Below are 15,380 nucleotides of genomic sequence, written 5' to 3' on the forward strand. Positions count from 1 at the left end.
AGCAGGTGGGGACCACAGACAACTTCTCAGTACCGATGCTTTCTGGATGATGTTTTGGTCACTTTTGAATGTTGGTGGTGTTTTCACACTCATGGTAGCATGAGACGAACTCTACAACCCACACAAGTGGCTCAGGTAGTGCAGCTCATCCAGGATGGCACATCAATGTGAGCTGTGGCAAGAAGGTTTGCTGTGTCTGTCAGCGTAGTGTCCAGAACCTGGAGGCGCTACCAGGAGACAGGCCAGTACACCAGGAGTCGTGGAGGAGGCCGTAGGAGGGCAACAACCCAGCAGCAGGACCGCTACCTCCACCTTTGTGCAAGGAGGAACAGGAGCACTGCCAGAGCCCTGCAAAATGACCTCCAGCTGGCCACAAATGTGCATGTGTCTGCACAAACGGTTAGAAACCAACTCCATGAGGATGGTATGAGGGCCCGACGTCCACAAATGGGGGTTGTGCTCACAGTCCAACACCGTGCAGGACGCTTGACATTTGCCAGAGAACACCAGGATTGGCAAATTCTCCACTGGCACCCTGTGATCTTCACAGATGAAAGCAGGTTCACACTGAGCACGTGTGACAGACATGACAGAGTCTGGAGACACCGTGGAGAGAGATCTGCTGCCTGAAACATCCTTCATCATGACCAGTTTGGCAGTGGGTCAGTAATGGTGTGGGGTGGTATTTCTTTGGAGGGCAGCATGGCCCTCCATGTGCTCGCCAGTGGAAGCCTGACTGCCATTAGGTACCGAGATGAGATCCTCAGACCCCTTGTGAGACCATATGCTGGTGTGGTTGGCCCTGGGTTCCTCCTAATGCAGGACGATGCTAGACCTCATGTGGCTGGAGTTTGTCAGCAGTTCCTGCAAGATGAAGACATTGAAGCTATGGACTGGCCCGCCTGTTCCCCAGACCTGAATCTGATTGAGCACATCTGGGACATCATGTCTCGCTCCATCCACCAACGTCACGTTGTACCACAGACTGTCCAGGAGTTGGCGGATGCTTTAGTCCAGGTCTGGGAGGAGATCCCTCAGGAGACCATCCTCCGTCTCATCAGGAGCATCTCCAGGCGTTGTAGGGAGGTCATACAGGCACATGGAGGTCACACACAATACTGAGCCTCATTTTGACTTGTTTTAAGGACATTACATCAAAGTTGGATCAGCCTGTAGTGTGTTTTTCCACTTTAATTTTGTGTGTGACTCCAAATCCAGGCCTCCATTGGTTAATAAATTTGATTTCCATTCATGATTTTTGTCTGATTTTGTTGTCAGCACATTCAACTTTGTACCAAACAAAGTATTCAATGAGAATATTTCATTCATTCAGATCTAGGATGTGTTATTTGAGTGTTCCCTTTAATTTTTTTGAGCAGTGTATAATTGGTGAACCAGTGAATGTTTTGACTGCTGAAAATATGAAATACCTACAGGGACTAATAGGGGCTGAATATAAAACATAAATCAAACATTATATTTACACTGCTGTGACATATTTAAAGACTGTAAGTTAAATAAAAAGTTAAAATAAATAAGAGGCGTCATGCTAGATTACGAATTTATTTTTTAGGTCTCCAAACGGAAGTGTGATCGTCATCGTATTAAACTTGCCGGAAGTCCGCGCCTTCAGCCGGGCGCAGCTGAAGGAATCTGGGTTTCACACCGGGACTGACCCACGATTCAATTTGTCCTGTGGGTTGGGGACACGCGTGGGATCCAGCGGAGAGGGCGCAGTTATCTGGAGCGTATTTCAGCAGGGATACAGGAACTGCAGCAGGATGGCAGCGTTGGGCAGCGCCGGTCGCTTGTTTCTCTGTGAGTCTTTGAATGTTCAGGAATTGTAACCAAACTAAAACTGCGCTCCGGTGTTTTAAATTGAGCTCTGATTTATAATATGATAAAACAAAGTGCAGCATTCTGTGTCTCGTTGTTCTGAATTGTTTTATTTTGCCATTTGGGGCTTTTTGTGGACGCTGACATTGACGTTACATGTGAGAGCATCAAGCTGTCAGAAACATGAAACAACTTCCTATCGAGAGTTTTTCAAAATAATGCTGCACTTTCACTTTAAAGCGCTTTAACCTGTCTTGTTGAGCTGTTAAAACTCTATGTAAATCAGCAGTTCATTATTTAGCATTTCAGATGCCTAAAGAACGAGTCTGCTATCGTTCTTAATACTTTGGTGTGTTTTAAAAGTTTTAAAATGAGCTCAACGGTTCCGCTCTTGTTCCCTCCTCGGACAGAAACTGTTTCCGGTGGTGATTTTCTCTGCCTTGTCGAAGTTTCCAGTCTGTGTTTCATTTTAATCTCAGTGTTACATAACGACCTTATCCCGCATTTAGCGACAATAAGCTGCTCATTGAACGCAGCGCGGTTCTGTTAACATGTTCTCGCGGCGGGAAATGAAGTAACACGATAAAATGTTACAGGTTGTTACACAACTGCACACTTTTCAACTTGCGTAACCTTAGAAGCCCCCTGGCGGCCAAGCGATGTACTGTAACCGTGGGGATCATAAACTATATTTGCATTTATTATGCAATTAAACGCAGGGATTTATCTATATCTATAAAACACATGTTTGCATTGAAATAATACAGCTTTTGTAGCCCATGTAAAACTTGTGTGTGTACAGACTGCTCAGAAAAATAAAGGATACACTTAAACAACACAATAAAACTCCAAGTAAATCAAACTTCTGTTAAATCAAACTGTCCACTTAGGAAGCAACACTGATTGACAATTAATTTCACATCCTGTTGTTCAAATGAAAAAGACAACAGGGGGAAATCTTTGGTGATTAGCAAGACACTCAATAAAGAAGAGGTTCTGCAGGTGGGGACCACAGACCACTTCTCAGTACCGATGCTTTCTGGATGATGTTTTGGTCACTTTTGAATGTTGGTGGTGCTTTCACACTCGTGGTAGCATGAGACGGACTCTACAACCCACACAAGTGGCTCAGGTAGTGCAGCTCATCCAGGATGGCACATCAATGTGAGCTGTGGCAAGAAGGTGTGCTGTGTCTGTCAGCGTAGTGTCCAGATCCTGGAGGCACTACCAGGAGACAGGCCAGTACACCAGGAGACGTGGAGGAGGCCGTAGGAGGGCAACAACCCAGCAGCAGGACCACTACCTCCACCTTTGTGCAAGGAGGAACAGGAGGAGCACTGCCAGAGCCCTGCAAGATGACCTCCAGCAGGCCACAAATGTGCATGTGTCTGCACAAATGGTTAGAAACCAACTCCATGAGGATGGTATGAGGGCCTGATGTCCACAAATGGGGGTTGTGCTCACAGCCCAACACCGTGCAGGACGCTTTGGCATTTGCCAGAGAACACCAGGGTTGGCAAATTCACCACTGGCGCCCTGTGCTCTTCACAGATGAAAGCAGGTTTACACTGAGCACATGTGACAGACGTGACAGAGTCTGGAGACACCGTGGAGAGAGATCTGCTGCCTGAAACATCCTTCAGCATGACCAGTTTGGCAGTGGGTCAGTAATGGTGTGGGGTGCTATTTCTTTGGAGGGCAGCACGGCCCTCCATGTGCTCGCCAGAGGTAGCCTGACTGCCATTAGGTACCGAGATGAGATCCTCAGACCCCTTGTGAGACCATATGCTGGTGTGGTTGGTCCTGGGTTCCTCCTAATGCAGGACAATGCTAGACCTCAAGTGGCTGGAGTGTGTCAGCAGTTCCTGCAAGATGAAGACATTGAAGCTATGGACTGGCCCGCCCGTTCCCCAGACCTGAATCTGATTGAGCACATCTGGAACATCATGTCTCGCTCATCCACCAACGTCATGTTGCACCACAGACTGTCCAGGAGTTGGCGGATGCTTTAGTCCAGGTCTGGGAGGAGATCCCTCAGGAGACCATCCTCCGTCTCATCAGGAGCATCTCCAGGTGTTGTAGGGAGGTCATACAGGCATGTGGAGGTCACACACAATACTGAGCCTCATTTTGACTTGTTTTAAGGACATTACATCAAAGTTGGATCAGCCTCTAGTGTGTTTTTACACTTTTTCCACATTTGAGTGTTCCCTTTATTTTTTGGAGCTGTGTATAATTGGTGAACCAGTGAATGTTTTGACTGCTGAAAATATTTATATATATATATATAAATTTTTTTTAATTAAACATTTAGAAAAAACAAAATAACCACGTGAGACACAGATAGTTGTAATATAAATCTATGTCCTCAGATTTGCTTTTTATTGGGGATTTTTCTTCTTGCAAGAAACTGTTCAGATTTTATAAACTTTTAAACAAGAACATTTCTGAAATCTTTAAACATGCTATGAATGGACATATTTAATAGTCTTTTTACTTTCTTGTTATAAACAATTTAATTTTTAAACAAATAATATTAGCGTTTTTTTATTCAAGTGCCTTTAAAGCCCCTGAGTAAAATCTTGGCTTTAAATCAAATTTTCTTACTAGAACATTTGGTTTGGATTTAACCCTAACCCTGTTAAAATCTTGCTTTTCTTGGACAAATACTGCGCCGACTGATTAAACTCAGACCTTAAACGTAAACTCGAATAATAAATGATAAGAAACATATCTGAGTAAGAGTTTTTCATGCTCTGTTGCAGTTGCCAGGAGCAGCATCGGTCTGACTTTAAGGAGACGATCCACGGCTGCAGCTTTAGCCCAGAATGCACCTCCAGAATCCCAGGAGAACAGGTATCTGAACCAACCTGACTGGATGGAAACAGAGTGGGCAGATCATAGGATTCCAGTTGAACACTGTTTCTTCAGGACCTCCACATGCTGATTAACAGTTTTCTGATGTGGATTTTCTCCAGAGCTTCAAATCTAAAACCTTCAACTGCTGCAGGTTCATCTGCTGATCTGAGGATCTGCCTGTTACTTGTTTTCTAAATGCTTCCTGTTTTCTGTGTTAAAAAGTTGCAAAGAGAAACTCCTCTGATGTCCAAACAGACAGAAAGAGGATGGCATCACCTTCTTCTTCTGTTGACACGTTAAGACCTCAAGTTTTGTTTCAGAAGTCTCCTCAGAAACCTAAAACATTATGGATTTTACCAGTTTGATGAATGAATAGATGATACATTGATGGCTGGATAAATTATTGTAATTGTTGAAACAATGGATGGATGTAAGAACAGGTGGATGCACCAGTGCACTGTAGATTCAACAGGTGGCTGGAGACACCAATGGATGGGCTGATGAATAGAAAACTTTGCAGAATCTTCTATCTTCTGCTGAAGGATGTATTTTTTTCTGCAGGAAACCTAAAACAGGAATCCTGATGCTGAACATGGGAGGACCAGAGAAACTGGAAGATGTTCATGACTTCCTGTTGAGGCTCTTCATGGACACAGATCTGATGAAGCTCCCCGTTCAGAAGTGAGCACCGACACGCAGCACTGAGCATGTTGTTGTTTGCAGGAGCAACTTGTGATGTCAGCTGCTCCTGCAACAACAACAGACAGAACCGTGCAGGTTCTCTTCAGCTTATTGGAGCTTCCTAAAAGCACCTTTAATCCCATTGCTGTGGTTCAGGTTGGAACGTTAAAACTGGACTGTTTTGTTCAGGTTTATAGAGTTGTGTGATTCTGGCGTAACACTGTAACGTTCTTTACTCGGCAGTAAACTCGGCCCATTCATCGCTAAGCGCCGCACCCCGAAGATCCAGGAGCAGTACAGTAAGATCGGAGGAGGTTCTCCCATCAAACACTGGACCTCCATGCAGGGAGAGGGCATGGTGAAGCTGCTGGATGAAACGAGCCCCAACACAGGTCAGCAGCCACCACCACACCCCGAAGTCTCGGGCTGGAAACGGTTAACAGTGCAGTCAGATAACCTCGCTGCAGGCGCTGTGAGGGAAGATAATGAAGGAGGTTCTGCTCACACCCTGAAATACTCCTCACTGATATCAACTCAGTCTGCTGCAGCCAGGGGGCTCAGCGTGGGCACCGAGATATCTCCAGATTAACTGACATTCAAACAGCAGCACACATTTATATCCCTGTCATCCAGACTCTCCTTTAATAACTGAAGTGGTCATTATCAACCGGGTTTTCTGATGTTCTCAGACTATTGTTGCTTTTTCAGTCAAAGAGAACAGATTCCAAGCAGAAATGTCCAGTTTTGCACCAATGTGGTTCCAAAAACCTGACATGTTTCAGTCTGATCTGTGGGACGTTGTTAAAAAGTTGGACAAAACTGAACGAGTGAAGGACAAAGGAACAAGTCTTTAGCTACCTGCTATGTGGGAGTCGAATAAAACTCTGGTTAACTTTGGGGTTTTTCTTAGATGGGAAGAAAAGTTGGTCTCTGTGACACAACACCGGTTTGTCTTTTTGGTTTAGGAGCCTTTTAGTGCCTGAATGATTTTTAGATAAGAGTTAAATGAGAACAGTTTCTGCAGGAGTTCAGGAACTGGGTCGAAACGAAGAGAAAAGCAGCCAAGAAAAACCCAGAGAAAGACCACAGCTTGGAGAACTGCTGACCAGGACCTGGTTAGAGATATTTAGTGGAGACTTTCTTGAAAAAAATCACTCTGTTCAGATTAGTGAGTCAGTTCAACTTTAAGAATGGGTTCAGACTGGAAATAAATGGTGTCTTTATCTCTAATTTGTTGAGTCTGGAATTTGGGAATCTGATTGGATCAGTTGACAACGGGGAATCTGTTCCAAATAATTAATCTGTTCAAAAATACAAATCCTTTTACTTTTAAGAACCTGTTCAGAGTCTTAAATATGTTCATTTGAGAATGAGTTGAGCATGGTCAATCAGTGCAGACTGGTCACTCCATCGGGATTGTGATCCGCATCAGGAATCTGCTTGACCATTAGGAATCTCTTCAAAATGAGTCTGTTCAGCATTTATATGTTCAGGTACTTGACTGAAAAAAGGTGAAAAAGCAGCCAGAGTCCATAGAGAAACTCCAATTCAGCTACAAAAGCCTGAAGTACGGTTGATCAGGTCCAGAAAAGGGTTCATGCTGTGGATTAACTCTTTAATTCAAAACATTTCTCAGCTCCTCACAAGTTCTACATCGGCTTCCGGTACGTGAACCCGCTAACGGAGGAAGCCATCGAGGAGATGGAGAAGGACGGAGTGGAGCGAGCCGTGGCCTTCACTCAGTATCCTCAGTACAGCTGCTCCACCACAGGTTGGTGGATCATGGCAAACATCTGTACTGTTAGTTCGCTCTGAGAGCCGCACCAGTTCGGTTCTACTGGACTTTAATGCATCTAAACTAATCCATGTTCATTTTGTTTTAGCGCAACAATTTTCCCAGTTTTCCAAACAGGAGCAGGACCATTGGTATGATGTTCAAAGCAGTAACAGGTTTTCTTTGTCCACAGGCAGCAGTCTGAACGCCATCTACCGTTACTATAGAAACAGAGGAGAGCGACCAAAGATGCGCTGGAGCGTCATCGACCGCTGGCCCACACACCCCCTGCTGGTGGAGGTTAGAAACGACAGCTGCTAGTCTGTTGCGTCAGAAAATCGACTGAATCTGAAGTTTTCATTAATCACGAGTCAACAAATGAGCACGAAAATAAAGAGAACAAGTGATTGTGTTGGATTTGAGTCAGGGAGTAGATTTAGATTTAATTTGTTGGCCTCTAAAGCTGCTTTGTAATAAAGGCCTGAGGGGAGCCGTTGTCACAGCAACAATGACAACGGGAGAAAACTGGACTGTAAATCACAAGGAAATCAGGCGAAATAATTAGTCAAATGTGATTTTAAATGTTTTTTTTTTTCTGTGTTCAGTGTTTTGCAGAACACATCAGAAACGAGCTGCTGAAGTTTCCAGAAGATAAGAGAGAAGATGTTGTCATTTTGTTCTCGGCACATTCGCTGCCCATGGCTGTAGGTATCAACATGTCTACCAGCTGCAACCGATGCGTCAAACAGAGCCACGTGTGATTAGTTATACTAACGATAAAAACGCTTTAAGCAATAGTCGAATATATTTGGTGGTTATTAATTACATCCTGATCTGTAAGAACTTTGGTTTTTAATGAACTGGTTGTGATTCACATTACAATCAAAACTTAAACTGGGCCCTATGGAGAGATTTAAGTTCCCTGTAATTCCATGGAAACTAACTAGAAAACCTAACATGTACAATTTAAGAAAATAAAGTTCTAGAAAGGTAACTTTAAGTAATATTTGGGAAAGGTATGCGGCATGTTTCAGGAAAGTTACCTGTAATTTCTGTTGAAGTTAAGTGTATTTTTTAGAAGTTAAAGTGGAAGCTCTAGAAAAGTCCCCTGTAAGGAAAGTAACCCGTAAGGAAAAAAAAAAAAAAAAACGTAACATGTATGTTTTAGATAATTCAAACTTACACAAAGGTACCCTATAAGTTTAAGAGAAGTACCATCAAAGGTGTAATTTCTAGCAAAGTTCCCTGTAAGTTCCTGGAAAGTAACCTGTAAGGTAGGGCTTCAACTAACTGCTAGTGCTAATCGATTCATCTGTGGACTATTTTATCGATTATTCGATTAATAATCTGATATCAAAAGGTGCCTAATAGGAGATTTTTTACGGATTCTGAACCAGGTGAAGCTACAGCTAGGCCACTGGAAGAGTTCTGGATGGAGCATATTTACAGAAAAAGAAGGTTTTTCATCTTAAATGCAAAATTTGTATATTTCTTTGGACAATTTTGGCCTAACTGATGCTCTGAGTGGTTTGTTCTTTCAGCAAATGGCACGTTTTAGAGTCTGTGTGCTCCAGTTCACGATTATTCGATAACTAAATTAGTTGAAGATTATTTCAATAATTGATTAATAATGATTAATCTCATTAATTGTTTCAGCTCTACTGTAAGGTCTAAAAAAGCACCGAAAAGTAAAGTATGTTCTAAAAAAAAAAAAAAAACAACCTTTAAGTTTCTGGATAAGAACACTTTACAATTCAGTAAAATACTGGATAAGTTCTGAAATATTATGCTGTAAGTTTTAAGAAAGCTACACGTTATGAAAGAGTGATATGTAAGCTCTAGATAGTAACCCTGTATTTTCTGGAAAAGTATGTCGCAAGTGCTGGGAAAAACTGTGTTGGTTCCAAGAAAGTAATTTGTAAGTAATTTGTGAATTATGAAAAAGCAACATGTAAGTTGAGAAAAGTACCCTCTATGTTTTGAAAAAGTATCCTGCAAGTTTCAGGAAAGAAATGTTTAAGTTCTTGAAAAGTACCCTTTACATTTCAGAGAGGTAATGCAGGTTCTGATACTAACATGCACTACAGCCTCAGTTGTTCTCTTCCTCTAACTGTATTTCCTGTAATAAATCCCGCCGCTGTTTCTGACACACCTCCTGTTTTCCTTCGTTTTTCTCGTTCAGGTTGTAAACAGAGGCGATCCGTATCCTCAGGAAGTGGGAGCCACCGTGCAAAGGGTCATGGAGAGACTGGGACACTGTAACCCCTACAGACTGGTGTGGCAGTCCAGGGTGGGTAAACTGGGACGGTTCCGTCCTGTCAGGATTGAGGAGAAATCTTGGCTCTGAGATTCTTCTTATGCCTCTGCTGACTGGTTCCTTCTTTCCAGATTTCATGTTCTACGTCTCAGAGCTGCTCAGTCATGCTTTAACAATTGTTCTCCACAAGATGGCGCCAAATGTTTACCGAACTCTGCCATCCTATAACCAGGGCAGACCTGATGCCTCCAGCACCTTACATGTCTCCTGTGTTTCAGGTAGGACCCATGGCGTGGCTCGGCCCCCAGACGGACGAGGTGATTAAAGGTCTGAGTGAGCGAGGGAAGAAGAACCTCCTGCTGGTGCCCATCGCCTTCACATCGGATCACATAGAGACGCTACATGAGCTGGACATCGAGTACGCTCAGGTGTTGGCCGAAGAGGTGAGGACCAAATAAAGACTCTCTGAAGGTCTTCAGTTTCCTGTTCTGTCTGCTTCAACAGCCACATTAGCGACCCAAACGCTTCATCTTCTTACCCACGAAATGATCACCAGAAACCTGCGATCCTGATGTCTAATAATAATAAAAGTAGACAAACATTGATAATAAGTCAGGAAAATCAGCACATAATTACTCAAGTTACTTAAGAATCATCAGTACTTTAAATTTAGACAAACAGGGACTTTGAGTTTTGAAGATCAGCTCCTGATCTGCTGGTTTTTAGCTTCACTCGGTGTTCAGGTGTTTTGTCCTTTTCTTCTCGAGTCATTTATAAACAGCCGATGTCATCATGCATATTAAAATGTAAAAGAGCTAGGAATAGTGCAGTGGTTTCATTATTCAGGATATTGTGTGTGCTGCTCTGGTCAGATGTTTCCACCAACTCTTCATGAGCATCATTTTGCTGATTTATTTCCAGTATGGGGCGTCGTTGTTGTTGCTTTTCTCAGATCTGCACAGGGTCAGAAATACTTACATGTTTGGTTGAACCTGTCTTAGCTAGCTGAACTTTAACCTCCCACTTTCTGTAGACACTTTCAAGCTTCTGGCATCACTTTGTGTGTGGATATGGGACCAGCTAGTTTATTTAAACTGGTTGGTTTTTGAGATCTGAGGTTGGTGAAGGCCATTCCAGAAGCTTGATGTTAGCCTGATTTGTCTACCCCATACTCCTGTTGGAACATCCAACTGTGTCCAACCTTCAACCTTCCAGCTGTTGATTTAAGGTGAAGTGGAGGTTCTCCAGTACAGCATGATGCTGCCACCACCATGCCTGACAGTTGGTGCAGTGTTCTTATCTTTGACAAACTCTCTTTGACCTCTGTAAACATACCTGTCATTGTGGCTGGTCAGCTCCATCTTTGTCCCCCCGACCATCAAACCTTTCTCCAGGAGACATTCAGCATGTCCATGTGGAAATATTTATAAGGTAATAATGAGTGTTGTCTGTTTATAGGGTCAAATTCTGTCTTTAACTGTGTAAGTGGTCGTTTAGAACTTTTCAGAACCTCAGATAAGACGGACCACGTGCAGAAACAGTGAGCAGTTGGTTCGCGGTCAATAAGAGCTCCACTTCACCTCAAATAAAACCTGCTGCTGTTAGGCTGTGGAATAAAATCAAGCCTTAAAAGAAACGCAAACAGCCAGATGGACCTCCAGAGATGCATAATCAGCAGATAAGAAACTTACAATCAGTTAAGACCAAAGAGAATGAAAAGATAACTTGAGATGCTATGCATTAAGGAGTAAACCAACCTTATGAATCGGTACCGGTCTGGAACCAATCAGGATGCTACTGAAGACTGAGTGGAACAGCTCATTGGCTTTTGAAAATATGAGAAACATTAAAAAGGGGATTTAATCTAAATATATTAACATGTGTTTCTGCTGTTTGTTGTTTCTCCAGTGCGGGGTGGAGAACATCAGGAGAGCAGAGTCACTGAATGGAAACCCGCTCTTCATGAAGGTACCTTCTTATCTTCTTACATATTATTCTTTGATGGTCTGTAACCTTCAAACTGCTCAACATTTAGCATATTCGTTAAATGCAGTGTGAAGGAAATTAAAGTGAAGATGAGAAACGACACACACAGATTTAGTAGGAAAAACATCAGTGATGGAATGATCCAGAAACTTCCATGATGGGAAGAATCCTGCTGACATCAGCAAAATTACATAAACGTCATGGGGAGAAAGTAAGGCAGAATTAAAATGCAGAACTTTTATTTCTGCAATAGGAACAAAACCTAATTCTTGCAGGCAGAGGCCAATCGTTGCTCAAAGCTTTACAAGAAATGGAACAACAAAGGCCAGGAGCGGACATTACTGTAGTCTTGCTATCATCAGGTTTTGACAATAATGGAGGCGTTCGGTAAAGGTGATGAAAATCCAGTGCATCTAAACAAATAAAGTGAAACTTCTGTATTGCACACAAAGGGATCATATTTAAGCAAACTATTAGAAAGTTAGGTGGAAGGAAAAAACTGCATAATCACCTGGTATAACTGCAGCCTTGACGTGGATTTCAGCTGGGATCAGAGGTTTAAGAGCCACCACAGACGGACATATTTAGGATATGGGGTACAACTATCATATTCCTTTTGTTAAGCCACTCCTGAACCAGAACCATCAGACGCATCTTACCTGGTTGGCTAAGGAGAAAAAGGACTGGACCGTTGCTCAGTGGTCCAAAGTTCTCTTTTCAGACTAAGGTAATTTTTGTATTTGGAAATTAAGTTCCCAGAGTCTGAAGGTATAGTGGAGAGGCACAGGATCCATTGTGAAGTTTCTACAGTTAATTTGATGATGATTTGGGATGCCATGTCATCTACACTTGTTGGTCCACAGTCAACGCAGCCATCTACCAGAAAAACTTGAAGCACTTCATGCTTCCCTCTTCTGACAAGCTTTATAGAGATGGTGATTTCATTTTCTAGCAGGTCTTGGTATTAGCTCACATGGCCAACAGCACCAGTAGATGTTATAGCTGAGGTGGATTGGCCAGCAAACTGGCCTGACTTAAACCTCACAGAGACTCGATGGAGCATTGCCTAGGGGAAGACAAGAGACACCGGACCCAAAAATGCAGACGAGCTGAAGGCCGCTTTTCTCCCACAGTTTTTCCTTCCACTCAACTTTCAATTAATATGCTTGGATGCAGGGTTCTGTGAACAGCCAGCTTCTTTATCAGTGACCTTTTAATGACTTGCTCTCGTGTGGAGGGTGTCAGTGACTGTCTTCTGGACATCTGTCCAACCAGCAGTCTTCCCTATGATTGTGTAGGACACATGACATTTCTTAGTTCTAATTTTTCACTTTTAATTTTCTCCAAGTCGTAATTAAAATAACAAATAAATGTTTGACATATATTACTCTGTATGGAAGGAGTTTTATATTTCGATGATATTCTGATTTCTTGAGAGGTTTGTGTTCAGGTTGGAATACTTGGGGACAGACCTGATTCTCTACAAGACATTTTTCCTGTTTTTATTAAATTGACTGGTTAAAAATAGCTTTTATGTTGTTGTTTTTTCACAAAATGTACAGAAAAATATTTTGACAGAAAAATCTATTATTCTAACTCTAAAAACTGTGAAACAAAATACATTATGAGGAAAAATAAACAGAATTTGACAGAACATAGTAATTTTAGGTCATATGAACTGTCGTATTTCCTTATTTGAAATTGGTCTCGCATCTTTTTAATCAGCTGGATAATTAATCGGTAGCGAAGAGTTTTAGCTGAAACATAAAGGAAGGAAACAGCAGGATGAGCAACACTTCCGCTGGTCCATCGTCAGCCCTGAAGCTTTCCTTACAGCAGGCGGCTCATCCAGCTGCAGCGGCCAGGCTTTATTAAAGAAAGGGTTCAGATCAATGGGAACCTTTTAAGCTGACTACAGTAGAACTGAACGACCCGGCTGGCTGGTTGCTCAGACCCGCTGCGCTCAGAGACCCCTCACCAAGTCTCCGAGTGTTGGCCTGTGAGTAAATCAATATCCAGAGGATGATTAGTCGGTAGTTACTGAAGGATGGTTTCCTCGGTGCGCTTTTAGTTGCTTTGTGAGCTGCTGCTGCTGCTGCTGCTGCTGGAAAATAAAGAAAAATGCGTTCATCAGGGTCTGCACAGTAAGGACTGCTGGATGATGGGGGCTCATATTGTTATAAAACCTCCTTCAGATTCCAACCTTGTTCAAGTTTAACTGTTCCAGGGGTTATTAACCACTAAATTTCCACAGGTAATATATATTTTTTAATAGTTTTTGGAACAAAACTACCTGATTTCAAATACAGTAGATATAAAAAAAAAGTCCTCCCAGCCCTGTCAAAATGTGAGGTTTATATGATGCAACCAAGATGGATCGTTTCAGAACCTTTTAAACCTCGAATGTGACCTATGACCTTTACCACTCAGCTGAAAAATAAACTGAAATCCTTTAGGGAAAAAAATACAGTAATATATCAGAAGCCATCTCTTGTAACTGGGATGTGGCTGTGTTTACAAACTAACCACCTTATTCGAACTCAAACAGGAGTCAGTTCCCATCGCTCATTACTCACAGGGCCTCTGATTAACCCCAAATTAGGTTCAGCTGTTCTAGTCGACCTTTTCTTCACGCTGGCTTAGTCACATTTCCTCCCAAAAGCTTCAGAGAACCTTTTGACTGATACTAAAGGTATCAGTCAGGAGAAGAGTACAAATCAATTTCCAAGGTGTCAGATTTAGCATTGACGACAGCCCTTACAGTGGCACAATTACATTATCAAGAACTTTGACATTCCTCCAGAATTGATAAAGAGAAGAAGAAAACTGTTCAGACAGGTTGCCTGGAGGCCTACAGCAACATTATAGGAGCTGCAGAGGTGAGATGACAAACTCTTATTCTTCATATGTCTGTGCCAAGGTTCTAAAAGCTGTGGCTCCAGAGCTGCTTTGGCTCTTTAGGTCTTCCCTAATTGGCCAAAAATGCCGAGCAATGGTTTTATAAAAATAAGGTGACAGGAGGGATTAGCTTTAGCAGATGTGATTGACTCCAATATCTGCATAGAACTTTCCCACCTGAATGACACAAATAGTAAAATAAATATGACTGACATAATTTTGTGTCATAATATCCATCTTTTATTTTTACATTATCTGTAAAAAAGGAAATTACTTGACTGAAATCATTTTATTTAAAATGTTGTATTTTTCCCTCATTGCAAAACAAAGAATAAAGCGAGTTGGGACATCTTCATACACAAACATAACTACACAATTTCAGCATATTTGCTTTGCAATTTCAATAATTCCTTTTAACTCTATGTACCGTTCACAACATTGCTACCTTATTCAGCTAAACATTTCAGTGTACCACCAGCGAGCACCTAAAATTACAAATATTTGTAGATGTACAACTAGCTGCAGGAACGCTTTGAAGGTTCACTACTTGGTGTTTCTCACGTGGGCACCAGGAGGCAGTAGAGTGCAATATCAGTCATACACGTACCAAAATTTTGGAATCAAAAGCTCGGAGACATTAGGCTGCTTCAATTTGTCTAAAATATGAAATATTTGTACAAAACCCGACCCCTCTGTCATTTGTTGTTTCCAGGCCCTGGCAGATCTGGTCCAGTCCCACCTGAGGTCCAACGAGTCGTGTTCCCGGCAGCTGACCCTTCGCTGCCCGCTGTGCACCAACCCCACCTGTGGAGAGACCAAGGCCTTTTTTGCCAACCAGAAACTCCCGTAAACACGCTGAAGCCCTTTTTTTTTACAATTAAGCAAATTCTGGAGACACAAAATGCCTTTTATTCATCAACAAGCACAGTTGACCCAGCTGGAATAAGCAGAAATAGTGACTGCATGGTTTCTGCAAATTCATTTAAACATTGATTTGTAGGGTTCTACAGATTCCCTTTCGTTGAAGTCTGTGTAGATAAAAAAAAGAATTGACTCTGACACTTTTATTTCTTTGAGTTTCTTTTTGTT

At 42.3% G+C, this 15,380-nt stretch overlaps 1 protein-coding gene across 1 annotated transcript; it reads left to right on the plus strand.

Annotated features, from left to right (window-relative positions):
• Positions 1-1,620: 1,620 nt before the first annotated feature.
• On the plus strand, positions 1,621-15,350 carry fech (ferrochelatase). Its single transcript, XM_047372992.1, has 11 exons — positions 1,621-1,818; positions 4,602-4,692; positions 5,257-5,376; positions 5,620-5,768; positions 7,013-7,147; positions 7,344-7,450; positions 7,756-7,854; positions 9,333-9,440; positions 9,686-9,850; positions 11,316-11,375; positions 15,004-15,350. Exons 1-11 carry the CDS (start codon positions 1,782-1,784, stop codon positions 15,139-15,141), a joined length of 1,209 nt encoding a protein of 402 aa, XP_047228948.1. The 5' UTR covers positions 1,621-1,781; the 3' UTR covers positions 15,142-15,350.
• Positions 15,351-15,380: the final 30 nt, after the last annotated feature.

Source organism: Girardinichthys multiradiatus, chromosome 8 (genome assembly GCF_021462225.1).
Source record: "Girardinichthys multiradiatus isolate DD_20200921_A chromosome 8, DD_fGirMul_XY1, whole genome shotgun sequence".
In the NCBI taxonomy this organism is placed as follows: domain Eukaryota; kingdom Metazoa; phylum Chordata; class Actinopteri; order Cyprinodontiformes; family Goodeidae; genus Girardinichthys; species Girardinichthys multiradiatus.